The sequence below is a fragment of the Pseudonaja textilis genome, chromosome 7, assembly GCF_049901715.1.
Source record: "Pseudonaja textilis isolate UNSWEBS1 chromosome 7, rPseTex1.2, whole genome shotgun sequence".
NCBI classification, from domain to species: Eukaryota; Metazoa; Chordata; class Lepidosauria; order Squamata; family Elapidae; genus Pseudonaja; species Pseudonaja textilis.
The window spans coordinates 24,011,465-24,032,722 of NC_141996.1; the positions used below are offsets into that span (position 1 = coordinate 24,011,465).

The following is a 21,258-nucleotide window of genomic DNA, read 5'->3' on the forward strand; positions in this document are numbered from 1 at the left end:
TACTGAAAAGGATTTCTATTATTAAATTTCATAGATGGCAATAAGAAATATTCCGGTAATAATAAGCTGTACAATCCATTTAATAAAAAATTAATTAGCCATTTTATTAACCAATTATTAGGACACAAATTACATCAACATAATTTATACCAGTGATTGGCAGCAGATAGACTATTTGCAACAGTAATTGGTAGCTATTGTCATCTTCCATGAAGTAATTCAGCAATGTGATTATTCAGTGTTTTTGGATAGTTTATATACTCTCAGTAATATCACTCTGGCTTCCTCCCTAATTCTGGAATAGAAATCTTGCAGCACGGGTAATCTTTGCCTGAAAATAATACAGAAGATATGACCCTGCTGATCTTTAAGGATTACTTAAATGGTAGTCTGTGAATGTCTTCCATATTTACTATAGTATTTGGAAGAATATGAGAGACAATTATTGCTCATATCTTTTTTTAAAATAGTTACTTACAGAATGGATAGGTAGCCTTATTGGTAGAATTTTTTTTATCTGTGATTCTCCTTACAGGTCATTTCTGCTTTTAGCAATTAGCAGAATTATTGAAGAAGAAACTAATCTCCCACAAATTGATGTGAATTAACTAATATAAGTTTACCAATTTTATACTTTATTTACAAATTGTTCAGCAATATGGATGAATAATTGACAGCTGTGACTAAGTACATTAACCAACAAAAATGAACTCACTTGAAATTGGGGAAGGTTGATGGGTAATATCCTTTTGTTTGGAAGAAAAGGGGAGTGATCATGATTTGTGGTGTTTCACCACCTCTAAAATATGTATGTAACATTCTGTGTGTTCTCCAGGAAGCAGCAATAACTCAAAAGGGCACATTTTCCCTTGTTAACTCCTTATAGCTTTATAGCTAAGACCATTCCAGGCTGGTAAATAGCTATGCAGTAATAGTCTGTAACTTTAGAAAGTAATTTTTGCACTGTGATCTATAAGACACTAGATTTAAAGCTCCAGGGGAAAAAAGTCAGTAGGTGCAGGCAATCCTATAAATTATGTGTGATTTTAATAAAGCACCTAATTTCTGATGAATTATTTAAAATTGAGGAGGCAGGCAAGATTTAATTAGGGCTGCGGAAACTATAGTTTCTTAGGTCTGAGGCCTTCAAATCACTTTGGCATCAATATTATTTTCTTTCCCAAATCTAAACCATGCTACATTTTCAAAAGTATAACTTTCAATTAATTTCTAAACAATGGTTTGTGACTTGTTCAACTATTATCCAAAATATTTTAATTTTTATCATTCTTAATTGTCCATTTTGTATTTATTCATTTGCAAATTCATCTATTATTCACATTTTTTTTCACTTCTACAAGTAGAATAGATGCTGAACTCTGCTTCTTTTGCAGGAAAAGTTTCAGGACATTCCCTACCTCACTCTCTCCTCTGTTTTTCCCATTATGCTACTTCTGCTCACATATACATTTGAGTTGAGAGCTCCTTTCATGTTGTGAGTTGTTACATTGTCTATAATCATCATAGCAACTTTTCTCTCAACCTGGTGAAATTGTTTTTTGTGGTCATTATAGACTCTTCATTTGCCCCTGTCTCTAGTTTATTCTCACTATTAATAAGCTCCTGCCTTTCTTCTTTTTCTGTCTCTAAACATTTATTGTATCTATCTAATAAGAATAATTCTTCTGGAAAGGAGGAATTAACTGAGCCTTCAGTTACACTGTAGAGTTTGAAATACCTTCAAGTTTAAAATAGATACTATGGTACAGCCTAATGTGGATCACTGTCGGTTCCATCAAATGCATTTTCAGTGCATCTAATGAGCTATATTGTGATTCACGAAAGCTCATGTTACACAGATATTAGTCTTCTAGTGTAATGATATCCTTTGTTGTTGTTTCAGAATATTTTTTTTCCAGAACAGTATTGCATGTATCTATATGGCATAATTGTATGCATTTGTCAGATTCATATAGATCTAATTCTGTTTAGCTTTCCAAGATCAGTGAAGTTTGTTAGATGCTTAGAGCTCGTTGTAGTCAATTACATATTTTACTATGCAACTTCTTGGCAGCTGAATTTTAAAGCTTTAAAATTCAGCTTCCACTTCTATAATTATAAAGTTTGTCATTACAACAGATTATATAAGTCAGCATTCTATAAAACATAATTTGTTTTTGTTTTTTAATATTGAAACTGCTGGACTGGCAGTAGGATGACCCAGATCTATCCTCAGCCAAGCAAAATTTTTGACCAGTTATTCTCTACCTCAACCCATGATAGAAAGATGTTCCTATGAGGGAACAGGAAAGAGGCATGCTCTTCAGCGTCTGAGTGGAAAGGAGAATATAATAAATATACAAAGAAATAAACAATGTAACCTCATATACTTCATTATAGGACTGATTCATCTGAGCTTTCTCTCTATTTTAGAAAATGTTTTATTAATTTCAACTACATTGAATTTATTCTAAATATATTTTTCTCTTTGCTTCTAATAAATAAGGCTATTTTTAGTTTGTGAACCATTTTGAATTTTTAATATTTCTGCATAAATATAAACTAAACATGATCTGTTTTTCATAGAAGTGCTAAAACTAGATAAACAAATGAATGAAAATACACTTGTTTATTCATTGAGAATTTTTTTCCAAAGCTACATATTTGTGTGTGTTAACCAAAACTGGCTCAGGCATCTGAGCCTGTAAGTCTAAGTCTGCTAAGTCTGCATTTATCAGTTCCTGATGAGCTTGCTAAACTCCAAGCAAACATACAGCAAATATACTATAGTACTTTGAACACCAGAAAAAGAAAATAGACTGGTTGTGCAACATAGATACTGATACAACTTTATCAAAAAGTGTGTGACCACTCAGCCTACTATAGCACAATCAATACAAGTTATGAAAAGAAAAGAGTACCGTACATCAAAATCATCTCAGAAATAACCTACAGACTATACAACCATACTGAGTCACAGTAGCATGCTTAAAAACAAAGGCCCTCTAAAAGATCTTATATAAAACAAAAGACTCAGTAATCCAAAAAGAAAAAAACAAAACAAAAGTCATCTATAACATACAGTCTAAGGGCTGTAACAGCCACTGTGTTGGACAGACAGGCAAAAAACTAAATGAGCGCACCAGCTAGCAGTCAGAAGACACAATGGAAACTCCTTAATATCAAGAAAAATGGACAGACTTAACCATAGTTTCAACCTGGAAACTATGAGCATCATATACCAAGACAAATCCAAACGTTCTAGGATTTCCTGGAACCTTGCAGAAATCAGCCATCAAGGGACAAATAGAGATAAACCACATTACATACCATTCAAGAGAGACAATAAAAAAGCTTAGAAGGAAACAAAGAGCACAGAGCACATCTTCTCCACAGCTTCTAACCAGATAAACTGAGATTAACACTAGCCAAACAATCAGGAGGGATTCAAAATTTTTAACAACCGGTTCTGTGGGTGTGGCTTAGTTGGTGGGTGTGGCTTGGTCATGTGACTGGGTAGATGTGGCTTGGTGGTCATGTTATTGGCTGGGCGTGCCCAACTCAATATCACTCACATCGAGGCATGCATCTCCTCGCCTGGCCTCTCATGATTGTGGGGATGCTGCAACAGTTGTAAGTGTGAAAAATGGTCAAAAGTCACTTTTTTTCAGTGCCATTGTAACTTTGAATGGTCACTCCACAAGCAAAGTACCAGCAAAAGAGGGAAAGAAAACTCCAGAGAGGTTCCTGAGACAGGAAGTCTAGTCCTGCCAAGAATGTAATAAGGGTTAACAGAGAGGCAATTTCTGTAAGCAACACCAGAATGTTTCCTTCCTGCCTTCCTTACAGGATTAGGCCAGTAATTTCTTCTAACAACTGGTTCTCCGAACTGCTTAGAATGTTAACAATGGGTTCTAGAAAATAGGTGTGAACTGGTAGAATCCCAGCCCTGCAAACAATCAAGCAGAAAACAATAATCAAGGAACTACCAAGGAGAAAACTACATCCCACAGCAAATAACCAAGCTTAGAGAGCATCAAGGATTCTACAGTTCAACCCCCAGCTATATATATTCACTTCTGTTGGAGCTTACCAAAATCACACATGCTCTATTTCTCATTGTGATATGTTTTTTTGCACATTTACACATTTTTCATATCTCCAATTATGTATCATTTACTTGGCAACTAAACTTCCATTGTTATATGAGAAAAGATTTATGATTATTATTAGCCCTTTTCTAGAAAGTATGTTTTGAAATGTCTATTCAGAGCAGTTTATTTATATTGATTTCAGCTGAGATTACCTTACAGTCATATTTTTACATGTATTCTTTATATATATATTTGTTTGATTTAAGGTTTCATGAAGGGAGAAATTACAACATGGTAGAAGGGAAATGCTCCCTATATAGTAACTGAATTTGTAAATAGCATACAGAACGTTGATGAACATTTTTTAAAATAATTGCTGGTCTCTAGTTCATTGCTTGGACATTCTCTGTATCTGATCTACAGAAATATATTTTCAGATATTTGTTTCGTATCAGCATGTTATTTTTGCATGTTTAAATGTTTCTCAATAATAACTAAGGCAATTATCATTTAAATCATGGACACCTGCTTCATGCTGCCCCTTTACATGCAGTATATCTTTTGGTTGTGTTGGTGACCTTTCTTGCACAACTTTCATGTTTCTGTGATAGATAGAATAGTTAGATAGATAGATAGATAGATAGATAGATAGATAGATAGAGTACGTAAGCTGCAGTTCTAAGTTTACTTCTCAAGAAACCAAGAACTCCAGGCATAGATTCTTAGCACTGGAATACTGGAAAATAAATGATGATATGACCTTCATTCACTTCCTTGTCCAATTATCTCTTTTCCTCACATCATCTCCATCTTATTTTGTTCCTTCTTTTTCTTTCTCTTCCCATCATAGCTAACTCGTTGCTTTGTCCCATTTCCTCCCTGTTTTTTCCATATACTTTTATGTTTATATTTGAGAGATTTGTGTGTTTGAGGCATGGTTGATAAACACAGTTTGTTTTGTTAAGCAGTTTATCATAAATTACAAGGTATTTATTTTGTGAGAATCTTATATAACTTTCATAAAAGATTAGGAAGTAAGCTGTAGATACATTTTAAATAGCAAATGTATAAATTTTTGAAATTGCCAAGTAGTAGCTTTCATTTTTGGATTTTTATAACTCAAAGTACATAATCGCACTTAGACTTATGTACCGCTTCAAAGTGCTTTTACAGTTCTCTCTAAGCGGTTTACAAAGTCAGCATATTGCCCCCAACAATCTGGGTCCTCATTTTACCCACTTCGGAAGAATGGAAGGCTGAGTCAATCTTGAGCCTGGTGAGATTTGATCTGCTAAATATATTAAAAATGAATTAAATACTTTAAATCACTGTAAGATAAAATAAACTTTATTTTGCTGCAGATGCATTATTACTTAGCTTCAGAGATATACTGGTGTTAGTTTCCTATAGGAAAACTAGAAAGTCATTTTGTATTATCTGAATACATTATGTTACACTTTAGCGATTGACTGACTTTGCTGATCTCAGATAAATAAACAGGGTTACACCTGGTAAGTACTTGAATAAGAGACTATTAGGAAATACCAAGGTTGTGGGCTAGATTAATAATTATACACTAAGAGGCTTTTCTTAGCTTAAAGCAAAGAGACTAAGGCCTAAAGTTTACTTCCTTTGAAGAGAGCCATAAATGTTATTATTTTGATATATTCTCTTTATTTATATTATACTTCATTCATTCACTAAATTAATGATTTTTATGGAAAAAAATTCTATGAAAAATAGTAGGTAAAAGGGTATCTGTGGCCCAACAGGCAAGATTAAAATATTAGATTCAACATTAGTTTTAGTTGTATATTTTAAATAGCATCAAACTGAACTGATAAGAACTGCTGAATAGTTTAAAAGCAAACTCTTAATTATGAAAAATGAAATCATTGCTTGGTTGCAGCCAATATTTCTTTTGTTTAAAGTAGTTGAATGTAAAAGTTAACAGTATTACCATTTATGGTGAAGATATACTTTTAGGAAGCAGATGAAATTGGTATTTAATGCTAGGATTCTAAAGAGATGAATGAATGAATTTACATTAATTTATGTCCTCTTCTTGAATTCTGTGTTTATGTGTACCTGGAGTTCTTGGTTTCTTGAGAAGTAAACTTAGAACTGTGTTGATGCAGACAAGCAGGCATAGAGACAAAAATTCAAAGAAAAGAGTGTTCTAGTTCTAAACTCTTAGTAGATTTCTCATTTGTTACTGTGGAAAGTCAGGATATGTTAGCTGATATTATGGGAAAGTAGGTGAATGGGAAACTAAGTCCATCTACTCACCATTTAAATGATATCCCATTGGAATTTTTGGGAATTTTTCATATGAAGGTTATGTGTGACAAAAATTCAAAGAAAAGAGTGTTCTAGTTCTTTTCAGTATGAAACAAATCTGGACTTCTTGATTCCTTAGTCCTAGCTGTGTTCATCTGGCTCGCCTGTAATGTATTTAAAACCAATCCCCTCCTTTTTTAATGCTATAATCCACGAAGGCAGTTCTTTCAGGAGAAAAAAATGTGTATTGACCTCAGAGAAATGCTCTTTGTTACTGTTTTTGTTCCATATGATACAATAAATGCATAAAATGAAAAAGGATGTTGATAGAGGTAGTGGTGGTGGAAGCAATTTTTTTTTTTTATCTTTTCAATATTTTATTTTCCCTTTGCACAGAATGGAAGTGAAGGGATTAGTGTCACTATAGTACCTGTGCCTGCTCAAAGAAGGGAAATTACTTTTGGTCCATGTTGTCAACATTTTAAGGTTCAAACTGCTTGTGAGTGGGAAGTGGAAACAGTAGTGGCCATGCTTTTAGTGATCATACAGTATCTGTTTTACTTTATGATCACTAGACAGCAAACCTTTTCACTTTGTCCTCCTGTCAGAAAATCAAAGAGAAACCAACTTCATAGAGTTCAGATAAAAGAGGGAATAGGAAACTGGAACAGAACAGAGAAAGAATTAAATAAAGAATTAAAAAGGGGGAGAAGAAGATCATAAATTTTAGCACTGTAAACTGTTTTATACTCAGTTACTTCAGATAAAAGAAACATTGGCAGCAACCAAACTATGTTAGATTTCAGGCAACTGGAGAAAATTTGACCAGAGCACGTAGAGACAGAGAAAAGAGAAGGAAAATGCAATAGTATTGGGTGATAGGAAAGAGTAAAGCTGGAACAGAAAATTGAGCAATTAGGACTGTGAGGAAGAGCTTCTTCTTTAAAAAATATTTATTTATTTATTTGCCTATGCGCCTGGCCCATAGGCAGCTCTGAACTTATCTTTTAAAAGTAAGAAGCAATAAAACAATAAACATAAGAAGAAAAACAGATGTAAATGGGAGGGGAAAAAAACCTCAACACAAGAAAAAAAAAGTCAAAAGCTCAACAACTACCCTAACTCCAGACTTGGAATAAAGCCAAGTTTTACTTTTGGAATAGTATAAAAACCATATGGATCTCTGGGAGGATGTTCTTCCTGAGGGCAGGATTTCTGACAGAGAATGTCACCTCCTAAGTCTTGACAGATGACATTGTTTGAAGGGACCTGGAACATACCCACTGCCCAGTCTTGCTGGGTGAGCAGAAATTATTGGATATAAATGCTCCTTCAAATAATCACAAGGGTTTATATGTAACAACAAGCATAGTGATTTGCTCCTAAAAGCAAGTTGGCAACCAGTGCTGCTTGTGAAACAGTGATGACATGGGTATATTGTGGTGCACTTATCATTCTTCAAGACATTCTGTTTTAGTGTTTCAACTGACACATTCTCTGAGTCTGAAAGACAAACAACTACCATTGACCAGGTAGAATCCGGTATTCTGCTGGTACAAGTCTCAGACAATTCTCTAACCTCATTCCAGTGCTTGCCATCTTGCTGAAGACAGCTTTAGCAGTAAACCAGCATCCTATAGAAGACCCTATATCATTATGGACAAATGGCTGTCCCATTTTACCCACCACTTCTGGAGGCAAACTGTTCCACTGATTGTTTTCACTGTCAGCAAATTTCTCCTTAATTCTAGATGGATAAGCTAAATACATAATTTTGCTATGCAATTTATTGCCACAAGTTGTACTAATTATTTCAGTTTGGAAAGCTTTTAAAGATGATTGAAAATACATTCAGTCATAATGTATGATTTAAACCAGGGGTCCCCAACCACCGGTCCGGGGACCGGTACTGGTCCGTGGAACAATTTCTACCGGGCCGCCGGTTTGCTGGGCACCGCCATCTTGTTTTGGTGAAAAAGTGCTTCCGGTGAGCTTTTCCAGGTAGAAAGCGGCGTTTGGGTGCTGAAAGAATCCTCACGCCTTAGTTTCATCGGGAGGTGGTGGCTTCGAACAAAACTAAGGCGCGAGGATTCTTTCAGCACGCATGGCAAGGCAAGCTGAGTGACCGTCCTGAAGCCGTCGCGAAGCCCATCGACACAGGTACAAAGCAGGAGTTGAAGGTGGCGGGGAGAAGCGGGGGATGGCTGGCTGGCCGGTCGCTCGGCTCGCCTTGCCATGCATGCTGATGCTGGTACCGGGCCGCGGATGATTTTGTGATGCTGGTACCGGGCCGTGGCACAAAAAAGGTTGGGGACCACTGATTTAAACAGTTATAAGTTGACTGTATGTATTTATTTAATTTGCATCTTAATAACAGATTTGGAGAACAAGAAAAAGGGCAATATTGCATTTTTTTCCTCCTCACGGGCTTCTTTTGGCATGTGATATCTATATGACAACAAAACACCTCAACAACTAGGCATTTAGTTTATTACTTCTTGTCCTGCCTTCAGGTACTTTGAAGAATAAGTCGACCCATTCTTCTCCGGGAAAGCCCCTCAAGTACTGGAAGGCTACTATCATATCTCCTCTAGTCCATCTCCACCAGTTTTTATGCATGGTATTAAGAAAATGATCTTCATAGTACTAAAATTCTCTTGTCTGCTTGATTGTACCCTTCAATTGGGTGAAATATTGTGTTTCAGCTTCTGCCCCTTGGAAGATCTTGCCTCCAGAGATAAGTAAGATCCACCCTATCTCTTATAGCCTTCAGGAAAAGCCTTAAAACATGGTTATGCCAATAATCATGGATCCTGAAGGAGAAACTGTTGGCTGGTGCACCTAACAGAAAAGATACCCCACCTCTCCCCTCCAAATCATGGTTTTTGGCTTGTTTTAATTTTTGTAATTTTAATCCATTTTTATAGTTGGGTGGCAAATAATTTTGATAAAACAATAAATACATTTTTTAATCAATGTTCCTCAAATGGCTAACTTACAGAATTGATCTAAAATCTGGGACCCATGACTCTTGTGGGATTGAAATTTGGCAAAGTTGTGACCTCATCAGTGTTTCCATGCTGCTATAGCCAGCCAGTAGAAAGTTGGAAGTTGCTCCTGTTCCCGCTGTTTTTTTGCCTTCCTATGGTTCTTCTGTTTTAAGAATATCTCAGAAACAAATGATCAATGGATCATGGGTTGTTTAGCCTTTAATAAAATAAAAACATAAAATTAATGATAAATAATAAAACAGTTCTTCACAAAATACATAATTTTGCTATGCAATTTATTGCCACAAGTGGTAGTTATTTCAGTTTGGAAAGCTTTTAAGGGTGATTAGTTAAATTCATAATAGATGAGATAAAAAGCTATAAGCTGAGTGTACGTATTTATTTAATTTGTCTTAACAACAAACTTGGAGAATAAGAAAAAAGGTGCTATTGCATTTTTTTTTCCTGCTCAAGGGCTTTATTTGGTATGTGATATCTGCATGATAACAGAATAACTGAACAACTAGACATTTAGTCTGGCAGGTCTTTTCTTACGATATTTTAGATATCATAAGTAATGTGATTGCTTGATTATATGTTATTTTAAGCTCTTTATTTATCAGCTACTGAAATAAAAGAACATTTATATGTGTGATATTGGGTTCTTTATTCTACAAGCCCTATCATTAAGACAACGTGATTATAAAAAGAAATTTAGGTAAAAACCATATCCACAATTTTAACTATTATCAATTCTGGAAATAGGAGAGAAACTATCATAAAAATCATGTTTTTATATAGTGTTTTCAGAGGTTGAAATTAACAAAAATAAAGTTTACAATTTGATACAGTTCCTAAGATTTATGAAACCTATTTATAAAATATCAAATATTTGAAAAAAATTACATAAAAAGAACCTTAAGAAATTTAAGGTTTAGTTATTTTTGAGAAAAGAAATATTGTATATAGAGGCCTACATTCTGGATTAAGTCATACAGTAATAGATCTACTGTGCTCTTATTTCTATAAGAAATTGGAAATAAGAATTTTGAATGTTTAGCCTAAATAAGAGAAGACTAAGGGAAGCCTTGATATCATCTTCTGCCTCCTCATCCGTTTGAAAAGGATGGCAAAAGAAAGAGGGTGTGGATTTAGTTTTCATCACCTTGGGGGGAATGACAACTACTAATGGAAACTTTACATAGAGTTATGCAAATTTGAAAGGAGAAATAATTTCTTGACCATGAGAGCTATCGAAGAGACTGCCTCTTTGAGTTCTAAGTGTTTTACCATTTGATATTTTCAAACACAGATTGGACAGCCATTTATCTAGAATAATCTGGAGGGTTTTGTTCTGGGTAGGTGGTTGAACTAGAAATCCCCAAAGTCACTTCTAACGCTATCCTTCAATTTTAAATGAACATCATTAAAATAATATATAAAATAGTTGAACATAAAATGGGATGATTTAAATACATCAGTTTGCCCAGGCATTTAAAACTTTTGTGCAACAAATGTTTGCCTGACTATGCCAAATGTTTGCCAGAAGAATTTTTATAAGTAGAAGTAATATTATGCTTGAGAAAGATTTTTCTTCACCCTGCAGCTCTTGTGCACTAATTAAATGCATATTTTGCATTTCTTTGTCAATTTTAATATGGTTGCCTAAAATCTTTTTCAAGTCCAAAAACAAATCAGTTACCCCAGACCTCAGTATATAAACCTTTATTTTTTATTTAAAATTTTTTCCTGTTTAAAATTAATTTTAGAGATAGGAACAAGAATAGCACTGTCTCAGAAATCTAAAGTTAATTTCAGAGATAGGAACAAGAATAGCACTATCTCAGAAATCTAAAGTTGATTATGAGAAATATAATACAACCTCCATGGCAATTGAAGTATTGTTAGTAACTGTACTAATCATTATGATCATGTTAAATTACAAAAAGAAATATCTGTATTTTGACTGATTTCTATTAAAAGGTATATATTGCATTCAAAATGTAGTTCTGAAAACTGGAATGATACAGAATGAACTGAGCACCTTAACTAGAATCTGATGATTTCCCATATTGAAAAAGTACCTGAGGAGGTAGTTAGAAATCCCAAAATAAGTAGAGAACTTGAGACATGGATGCAGATTTGACACAGGCAATACATCTATGTCTTCAAAATTCAGGTTGAGTCATCTGCTGCCTTTCATGTGATTGTCAAAGGTTGGTGGTGAGACATGCCTTTATTTGGGCAGGTTCTATGAAACAATATAGGAAACTAGCAGATCAGTCAACTGTCTTGTTATTTTTTACATGTTTGCTGCTAAATGACTTATTGAATAGATACAGAATGTTAAGAAGGTACTGCACTAGGACCCGGAAGACCTAGGTTTATAGCTATCCTCAGCTATGCAATCTACTCCACAGGATTACTATATGGGGGAAAAATGATGGTAGAACATTGTGTGCGTGGCCTTGGGCATTTTGAGAAAAGCAAAATATAAGCAAACAAACAAATATAGACACAATAATTTGTTCTTTTCTACTATGTTACTTAGTTTTGGTAAATTTGATAGTACCAAGCAAGCATTTCAGAAGCATTATTTTTCTGAGTTCGTATTGAAGCCTTGTAGCATAGAACCAGTAAATGTTTGTTTCATGGCTAGTGTGAAATTCCAGAATAAGAATGTATTTCTAAGTGTTTCTCATGCATTTTGAGGATTTTCCACCTATATTTTCCTGCCTTATTTTGTACTGACATTTAATTTTGGGGAGCATAACAGTATTAATTTACAGACTTGATTATTTCTCTGCTTTTTCTATTGTAGAAACTCCTGTTGTATTTCCAGACAATATCAAAGAAAAAGAAACTCCAACACCAATTGAAGATATTCCATTGGAAAGCTCTATTCCTCACACTGACTCTGGAATTGAAGAGGAACAAATACCCAGTATTTTAAATGGGACAGATTTAGAAACAAGCCCTGGTCCAGATGCTATGAGTGAATTGCTATCTACTTTGTCATCTGAGGTGAAGAAATCTCAGGAAAGTTTAACGGAGAGTCCCAATGAAATTCTGAAGCCTGCATCTTCAATATCAAGTATTAGCCAAAGCAAAGGTATTAATGTTAAAGAAATTTTGAAAAGTCTGGTAGCAGCACCGGTTGAAATTCCAGAATGTGGACCTGATCCGATTCCTTATCCTGATCCTGCACTGAAAAGAGAAGCTCAGCCTATTCTTCCAATGCAGTTTCATTCTTTTGACAGGTATGTAATACATTCAATCATCTGTCTGTCTGTCTGCCTGCCTGCCTGCCTGCCTACCTACTTAGCTTATTCTTGATAGTTGAACCTTGTTATATTCATACATAAAGCTAACATTTAACTATGGTTTGGTGAGTAAACCAGAAACATTGGAAATATTCTGATGACATTATTTTTGCCAACCAGTTTAGTTCTCATCCTGCTTTACTGACGTATCTCCCTAGAGAATGGTACATCAATGTAGGTCTGGGTGAAAAAGTCACTAGAAATGTTTGCAGCTAAAAATGGTTAATAGCAACTGGTAATGTGAACACAATTATTTTCATATAGTCAGCCCAAAGGACAGTTCATTTTATGTTGTAGTTTACTTGGCTATATATTTGTTAGTTTTAATTTAGTGTTTGTGTTTGGAAATGTGTATGTCCTGAACATAGAGTCTGAATTTCTATATAATTCTGGTGATGAAAAGAAATAAGAAAATAATAAACCACACAAAAGTTTGACTGCATAAAAGGCAAAAGAAGGCAGATATGGGAGTTGTAAAGAGAGTTAGGACACCATTAAGATTATAAACAGATACCAAATAATTGTACAGATGGTATTAGGAAAACTTAAAGCCCAGACAGAAAAACCTAAACTCCATGTTAAAGCTGAGGATATTAAAAAGAGTAAAAAAGGCTCCATGAGACATGTTTGACATATAGAAAGGGGGGGAAATCACACATGCCACATATTCAGGTGAAGAAAAGAAAATGCTAGTGGGAACAAACATTTTTTACTCAAACATGATTTTGACTTAGTATTTTTTGAGAGGAACGTTTCTATCTTCAATTGGAAGAGCAAGATAAAGAGGCAGGAATGAGGTTTAAAATTGGTAAAGTATACTTATTTACTGTGGATGAATTTAAATCTCCACAGCATACCTGCAAAGAAGAATCTGTTAGCACTTTGAAAACAGTGTGATTACTAAAAATTAGAATGGATTTCTTATGCCTTTATATCATACTGTATTCTTACAAAGGTTTTAATTTCCTTAGTAAATCGTATTAGTATTATTGGCAAACATTTGACAAAGTATTTCATAATATTTCAATTATCACTCTAACTAAATGTAGGATTGATGACACTTCTGTTGGTTTCAGTTGACTTGATCAACGCATTCAAAATTGCTCTTCAATAACTCCTCATACAAACACAAGTTTCAAGGAGGTTGTTACAGATTCTGATCAAGAAGACGTATTCTAATTGAATGTTTCCTAACAGTAAGGAAATAACAGAAACAGTTTGACAGGAACTAATTAGAGAAGTGATGGGCTTGCCTTTACTTAATGTGTTGAATTAGCACCTGGAATCATCAATTAGGAATGCTTTAACTTGGATTAATCAAGGGGTTAAAGGTAGTTTTAAAAGGATCCTCCAATTTTGTTATTCTAATTTGTGTTTCACTACTGTTATAGTGTAGGAGAGATAGCTTTTTGTGGGTTATATGCTTTTGTTTGTGGGATATGTGCTTCTAAATGTATTTTTGTGCATATTATGAGTGTTTTCTGTTTGTTTGTTTTTGTACCTTACAGGTGCATAGGTTTATAAGACTACAGTAGGTAGGAAGATACTTCTGGGATAAAAACCTTGGGAATAATTTCAGCAAATTGTGCAATCTTTCCTTTTTTAAAATTCAGTTTTAACATATGTTTGGACTTATATTTGTTTCTAAACTCATGTAGTAATACTTCAAACATTAGAAAAGGTTGTAATTAGTACTGTGTTTCCCATATGATAAGGCCGGGTCTTATTTTTTTTTGAGCCCCGAATAAATGGCTAGGCCGTCTTTTCGGGGGAGACTTAATTCCCCCCCTTGCATCTTCGGGCGGACGGGCAGCGATGGCTTGGATGTTGACCTCGCTGGTGGGGCACTTCATATTGGGGTCAACGCAGGCAGCACCATATCCGGGTGTGCAACAAAAGTACTTCCTAACTGCAAGCCCCCCCACCATTCCCCCCCATTTCACATGTTTTAATATAGGCCTTAATTTGGGGGGAGGGGCTTAATTTCATTTCATGCCTATAAAACATGGTGGGACTTCCTATTGGGGGAGGCCATATTGTTGGAGAAACAGGGTAGGTATAGGCTATTTAAATATAAAAAGACAGAAACATCTTTTAAAAATCTGTTAAGTATCAATGCTCTTAGAAAATGTTTGTTTTAAATATATTTGCAAATCTTTCGTTTTCAATTTTAGTTGTATAACATAATCAATTTAAAGCTATAATATATTACTATTATGAGAATAAGCAATGCTGAGCCTTTTTTGTATGGCTTTGCAAACAAGAAGACATCAGAACTTCAACAAATCAAGATCAAACTTTGGTGCTAAATACTGTACAATAAACTGTAAAATAAACATAATATGTCAGTTTTTATGTAACAGGAAACTGTAGTTTATTTGTGACAGGAGACAGATTGTTTAAATCCCTTCCTGAAATACAAAGGAGAAAACAGACATAGTATAAGCACTACCATATATGGGTTTCAAAAACTGGATAGTCACTTGATGATAGCAAAGAGATATGAAATCTTAACTTTACTGCCATTTAATCCAGATATTTAGGTGCAGATACAGTAGTTGCAAGTCAAAGGCTTGCTGCAGTACTTTCTTAGAATGCGACATGACAAGAATTATAAATCTGAATTGGTCCAAGATTATAATATATATTATTTTCTTAATAGTTGAATAGAATAAAAATTGTATTTTGCATAACTATTAATTCAACCTGTAACTGACTGTCAGGGTATGCTTGTGCAATTCTTTGTACTATTGCCATATTTATTCAAAATATTTCTATTACCATTTTAAAAGATAAATATTTGTAGGGTTCTACTTTTTATAAATATCTATTCTAGTGGATGCCATTTTTCATAAATGTTTTTATAAGATTTTCTAAAGTAGCCAAAGATTATTCAAGATTTTCTGGGGAATCTTAAAATCCATTTAAAAAACATTTAAATGCCCAGGTTCACATAGAAAGTAAATACTTATTATGTATTTATTCATTACAAATAAAACAAAGACTGAGTGATATAATTCTACAAAAACTGTTTTCTAAAACATATTAAAATTATTTTTAAAACACAGAATTTCAAATGAAATGTATATATCTATATATAGTGTTTAATATATATAGTGTATATATATTATACTCATGAAATAGATCTTCTCTGTTAATGTATTCAGCAGTTCAAGTACTATCGAATGTAAATGATGAGGTGATATTGATGAAAGGAGGGATTGAGGTCTCGGGGGGCGCTGATGACGGATTGAACAGAAGTGCCCTTGCACTGCACGTAACTCAAGTCTGTCGTCTTCACTACTCAAAGCCATAATGGAAGGTGGCAGTCTGAAATGAGTTGCCACGGCAAAGAGTATTATTTTTGAAATGCTTTCACACAAATCACTAGGCCCTGCATACAACTTAGTTTCATGCTTTAATGTCATCAGGAGGCACAAATTGGTGTGTCTAATTGTTTGCCACCTGCCAGCAAAATGAGCTGCCAGCTAGCCAGACGGGTTTGATTGTCCGTCAGCTTTTCAATAGATTGAGAGTGACAACATCAAAAATTTCACTTCAAACTCTGAAGCTTTGAGCAGCTTTTCAGAGACCTCTTCCCCACAAGTGCTTCTGGACAACTGCATTTTTCAATCAGTTTCAATATATCCCTGCCTTCTGTCTCATCTGTCCTAAGGTGTAGCTGTAATTATATCAAAAACTATATAAACAGATTTCTTTGTCCCTAGATTCTTGACTCAAAGTTATGATTCCAATATCACGTGGAAAAAAAATAGGTAGTGGCATTTACAACAGCACAAGCAACTGATTATTTGCTAGTGGCTATGATAATTTTAGAGTGAAAGTGACACGTTTTCATTTATACTTTTTATGTGTCAGATATTTCGCTGTGTATGGAAATACATGCAAAGACATTTATAGATTAAATATTTTCATTTATTTAAAGCAATTCTTATTTACAAATGTATCTTTAGTACATTAATAGGTTGACTATAAAACCCTGTGAGATTTAAAATCTTTATTAAAAAGCAAGAATTCTAGTAAATTGTTTAATATTAGCTGTCCTAAAAAAAGTAGAACTGCAATATGTAAAAGCAAGCTAAATTCACAAAATAAAAGCATAGACGCCAAATTTTGTTTTTAAAATTATCCTTTCTCCCTGCTCCTAACCACCTTTTAAAACTCTCCTGAATTTAGTAAAATAGATTGGTCGTTTACTCTGTCCAAAGAAACAATCAGAAAAAAGATTGACCTGGGGTTTCTTTTATGTAACTGTTGCCTCAAATCTCAAACTCTAGGGTATTTTAGCAGAAGAAAAGATTCAGAAGTTGTCCATGGTGAATATACTAGCTTTTAGATGAAATAAATGTTAGGACAGATTTTTTGCTTTTTGTTTATTGTTTTTTGTTTTAGTATTTAAGTTCTATAATTTGATATTTGTTGATTGAAATGTGCACTCCCATTTTAAACCAGAGCTTGATATTCTGTAAATTTCATGCTACTAACATTATTTTAAATTTACAAGCATTGGGGATATTCTAGTTAAATGACATGTTATTCTGCTTTAGTTTCAGTTACTATTTGTGTGGGACCCATTCACGGTATTTTTCTACTATCAGCCATTGACCTTCTCTTTGCTGTTAACTGTACCTTTTTACTTCATGATACCAATAATATAATTTTATTTCTTTGTGCTCCATTGGGATATGTCGGTGTATAATAGGCACCATTTTGTTTGTTTGAAGAATGTGTTAGCAATGAAAAAAATCATTGAATAGGCAAAAACTGTTAAGTCTTCCACCTGCTTTTCCTCCATTTCCTAGATCATATAGTACAACTAGGTTTTCTTATTGTTTCCAACTTCAGCTTTCTAATCTCCAATCAAAAGCAACATATCTTGCTAGCTTTTCTCTTGATTTCAGACTGCACTTGATCATAAAACTCATTAATCTTGTCTTCTTCTACATGAGTGGTTAGAGCACAAAATTGGATAAACATGATATTAAGCAGTTGTCCATTAAATTAAATTGATATTATTCAGTCATTGACTACTTCATACCCAAGTAGCATCTTTGGTCTGAGCTTTCAAGCAATACTGTTCATTATTTATTTATTTTTTCATTTCAATTTGATTATTCCCAGGATGCCAGTGTATAGTCACTTCATTTTTCTCTACCTGGAGGTTTCCCATGTTTATGTTTCTTATATTCCATGTTCCTTCTATAATTGTGTTTTTACAGTGTTGGATTTCCTTTTCTTTCATAGCAATATTAGCAAGTAAACATCTGGAAGGCTAATATGCTGGCTATATCAATAAACCCCATTAGTACTCAGCTATTCCTTATAACCATCTTTAGTGCCATCTGATTAAGAGGCTTATCACCAGGCACTATAGAGTCAATACTTAATCTTGCCTATCAGTTTAGTTTTGGGGGAATAAAATAACAGAAGTACTTTTCCTTTGCCTTGTACTATATGTCCCCTCCGTTATCTCTAAAGTGATCATCTGCCTCCAGCATTTTCCTGGAAGGATGAGTTTCATATCTTGGAAAATATTGCCAGGAGTATATACTCCTGGCATACTTATCTGGTATCCTTGCTTATTCTTCCTGGGGAGATTCCTTATCCCACCCGATAATGCACCTATAACAGGATTTGATGGGGTGTTCTTTTATGTTTCTCTATTCTTTCTGGAATTCTCTCATTAATTGCATGTCTCAAACTCTGCCTTTCAGTCCTTTAGCCCACAAAACCTTTAGCTTAACAATTTAGTTCTGTACTTTGCTTAAGTTATCTACTGAATTTTATCTTTGTTAAATCTTACTCTATCAAATTATACTGTAATTACTTCTCATGATAAACCTTTCTGTATCTATTTACTACACATAAGGCATAAGGTTCATATTAAAGATATTATGAAGATAGTATCTTCATATTAAAGATATTAAAGATACTATATTATATAAAGATATAATGCTTATGGTACTGCTGAAATGAATAATTTTGATTTACTGATTTTATATAAATGTATTATTGTAATATTTAGATATATGAGTAACAATTCCATAAGCAGAAGTAATAACATAAAAAGGCTACCAGATTGGAGATGCAAAAATAAGGACTATTCCTAAATAACAGCATTAAGAGCTTTTTCATTCTTTTTTTCCTGGCTTTTAGTGGTCATCTGGATTTTTTACAGTCCTAATCAGGTAGCCCTAAATCAAATTACTGTTGAGATAATTTCAGAGTTAAAGTTACATTGTCATATTACCTGAAAATATCAGTAACGTTGTATCATTTTAATGGATATGAGTTAAACGATGAAATGTGACTAATTTCAGAAATGACTAAAAATGCTGTTCATTCACTATATTTATATTGTTTATAGTACGCATATTATCTTTCTCTGTATAAATATCTTCTGAGGATACTTTTAATATTCATATTTTAAATGCTTTAAATTATACCTTAAACTCATATATCCTTTTATTTAATTTTTTGTCCCTGTTTTCTTCCTTTTCAACTTTATACATACCTTGTATGTTTTTTTAAAATTTGTGATAATAATAAATTGATTTCTTCTTCCAGTGTATGGATAGGAAAGAAGAAAAGCATTTTCCCCCTGATTTTGCATTGATTTTCTTCCCTCTGTAGAAGTGTTGTAGTTCCAGTGAAAAAACCTCCCCCTGGAAGTCTAGCAGTCACCACAGTTGGAACTACCACAGCTGGAAGTGGACTACCACCAAGCAGTACGCCAAATATATTTGCTGCCACAGGAGCTACCCCAAAAAGTATGATAAATACAACAGGTATTATCTTTAGATATTTTTGTGAATTTTGACTTCTTTCAGCTTTTTTTTTATTTTTTTGCATTTTGGTAAATACCTTTAAGCATTCTCACTTCCTAATGTTAAATTGAAAAGATCTCCAGAACGTTTATCTTCTAAATCAAGCAATTCAGTTAGTGGTTGGAATTATTGAAGGATATCAACATTATAAGCTCAATCTGCTATGTGAAAATGCCCCTAATGTACCTCAGCAGTCCTTCATTTTTTGTATTTATTTAAAAAATTAGTTTATAGAAATGTCCACCTGACTAGATATTAATTTAAAATATTTTGGAAGAAATATTTAAAATGTTTTATGAAAAATTCCCTAGTGGAAATTATTATTGAAATGACCATATTCTTTAAAAAAAACCTGTACAACATGGTCAAATGCTTAATAATACGATAACATCAAGGATACTGCTCATAGATTTCATTATAGCTGTAGTTTATTGCTTTCTATATGCTGGTTGTATTAGTGTAAATGGTATCACAAAATATTTTTGTTTTCATTTCTTTTACTGTATACGCCACTAACATATGCCAACGTCTGCTTATAGTAATTTGGAACATGTTTCTCAGAACATGCCATTTATAATATTTCTTTGGATTTTTAATGAGATATACTCAGAATAGTGACTAATTTACTATAGCTTATAAATGTCAGCTTATTGGTTTATGGAGATCAGATATTTCCACGTGTTCATTTTTATTTCTATTAACACTAGATAATACTGGAACTGCTTATTACTGTTTTCATGTGGTAATTTTTAAGAAGATAATGTCTTAGACTTTTATAATTACTGTTTGTTTAAATCATCATAATGGGTTTGACATTTTGTTCAGAAGGGATATATGTGTTTGTATCTCTATGAAATATATTTGTGAATATAGTTAGAACACTTTTTAAACAGTTGGATTGTAAATTAGATATGGACAAGAAATTCTAGATGATTTTCTCCTATAATTTAAATAATTTGGTCTCAGGGTTCTTTTCATACATAATCATGAGAGTATTGGAAAAAAAATATCTGTACTATAGCATATTGGAGTATAGTTAACAAAGAAGAATGAATGGTTTTAACTTAATTTTGGAGTATCCTCTGACTGAATAAATTATTTTAATTTATTTAATTTTGTTTTTAATTATTAGTTGCCAGCTCTTTGTAACCGAGTTAATAGCACTCCAGAGTTATGATGCATAGAAAATAGATGCATTATGAATTACTGTGAAGTTGTTGCATTGCTTTTCAGACAATATATTCTATTTTGGTCAATAGGTGCAGTAGATTCAGGATCTTCATCATCATCGTCATCATCTAGCTTTGTGAATGGTGCTACTAGTAAGAATCTCCCTGCTGTTCAAACTGTTGCACCAATGCCAGAGGATACAGCTGAAAACATGAGGTATACTTTATAGTATTAATCTGGAGGTAAATATATATATATAAAAGAAAGGCATAGAACTTGCTAGCAACAAAAATCTTTGTTAAGACCTCTAGGTTTTTGAAATAAAATGTACTTCCTTGGGAACACACTGAAGTACAAACATGGACTATATCCATGTTACATGTAACCATGTAACCATAATTAATATAATATTAATAAGCTTATTTTTGCTTCAGTATTTTCTCATATAGAAAACATGTAAATATATAAATATAAATATAAGAATACCCTGCTAGTCTTTAAATCTGATTACCTCAGCTATTTTTTAATCATAGTTTTTTTATATTTTTATGTT

General features: G+C 33.4%; 1 protein-coding gene across 1 annotated transcript in view; it reads left to right on the forward strand.

Annotated features, from left to right (window-relative positions):
* NBEA (neurobeachin) overlaps positions 1-21,258 on the forward strand; it is a 166,210-nt gene that overhangs the window by 99,031 nt on the left and 45,921 nt on the right. Inside the window, exons 30-32 of the mRNA XM_087937881.1 lie at positions 12,186-12,624; positions 19,342-19,478; positions 20,795-20,921. Of these exons, the coding sequence (XP_087794007.1) occupies positions 12,186-12,624; positions 19,342-19,478; positions 20,795-20,921 (703 nt within the window). The remainder of the gene's footprint in view (positions 1-12,185; positions 12,625-19,341; positions 19,479-20,794; positions 20,922-21,258) is intronic.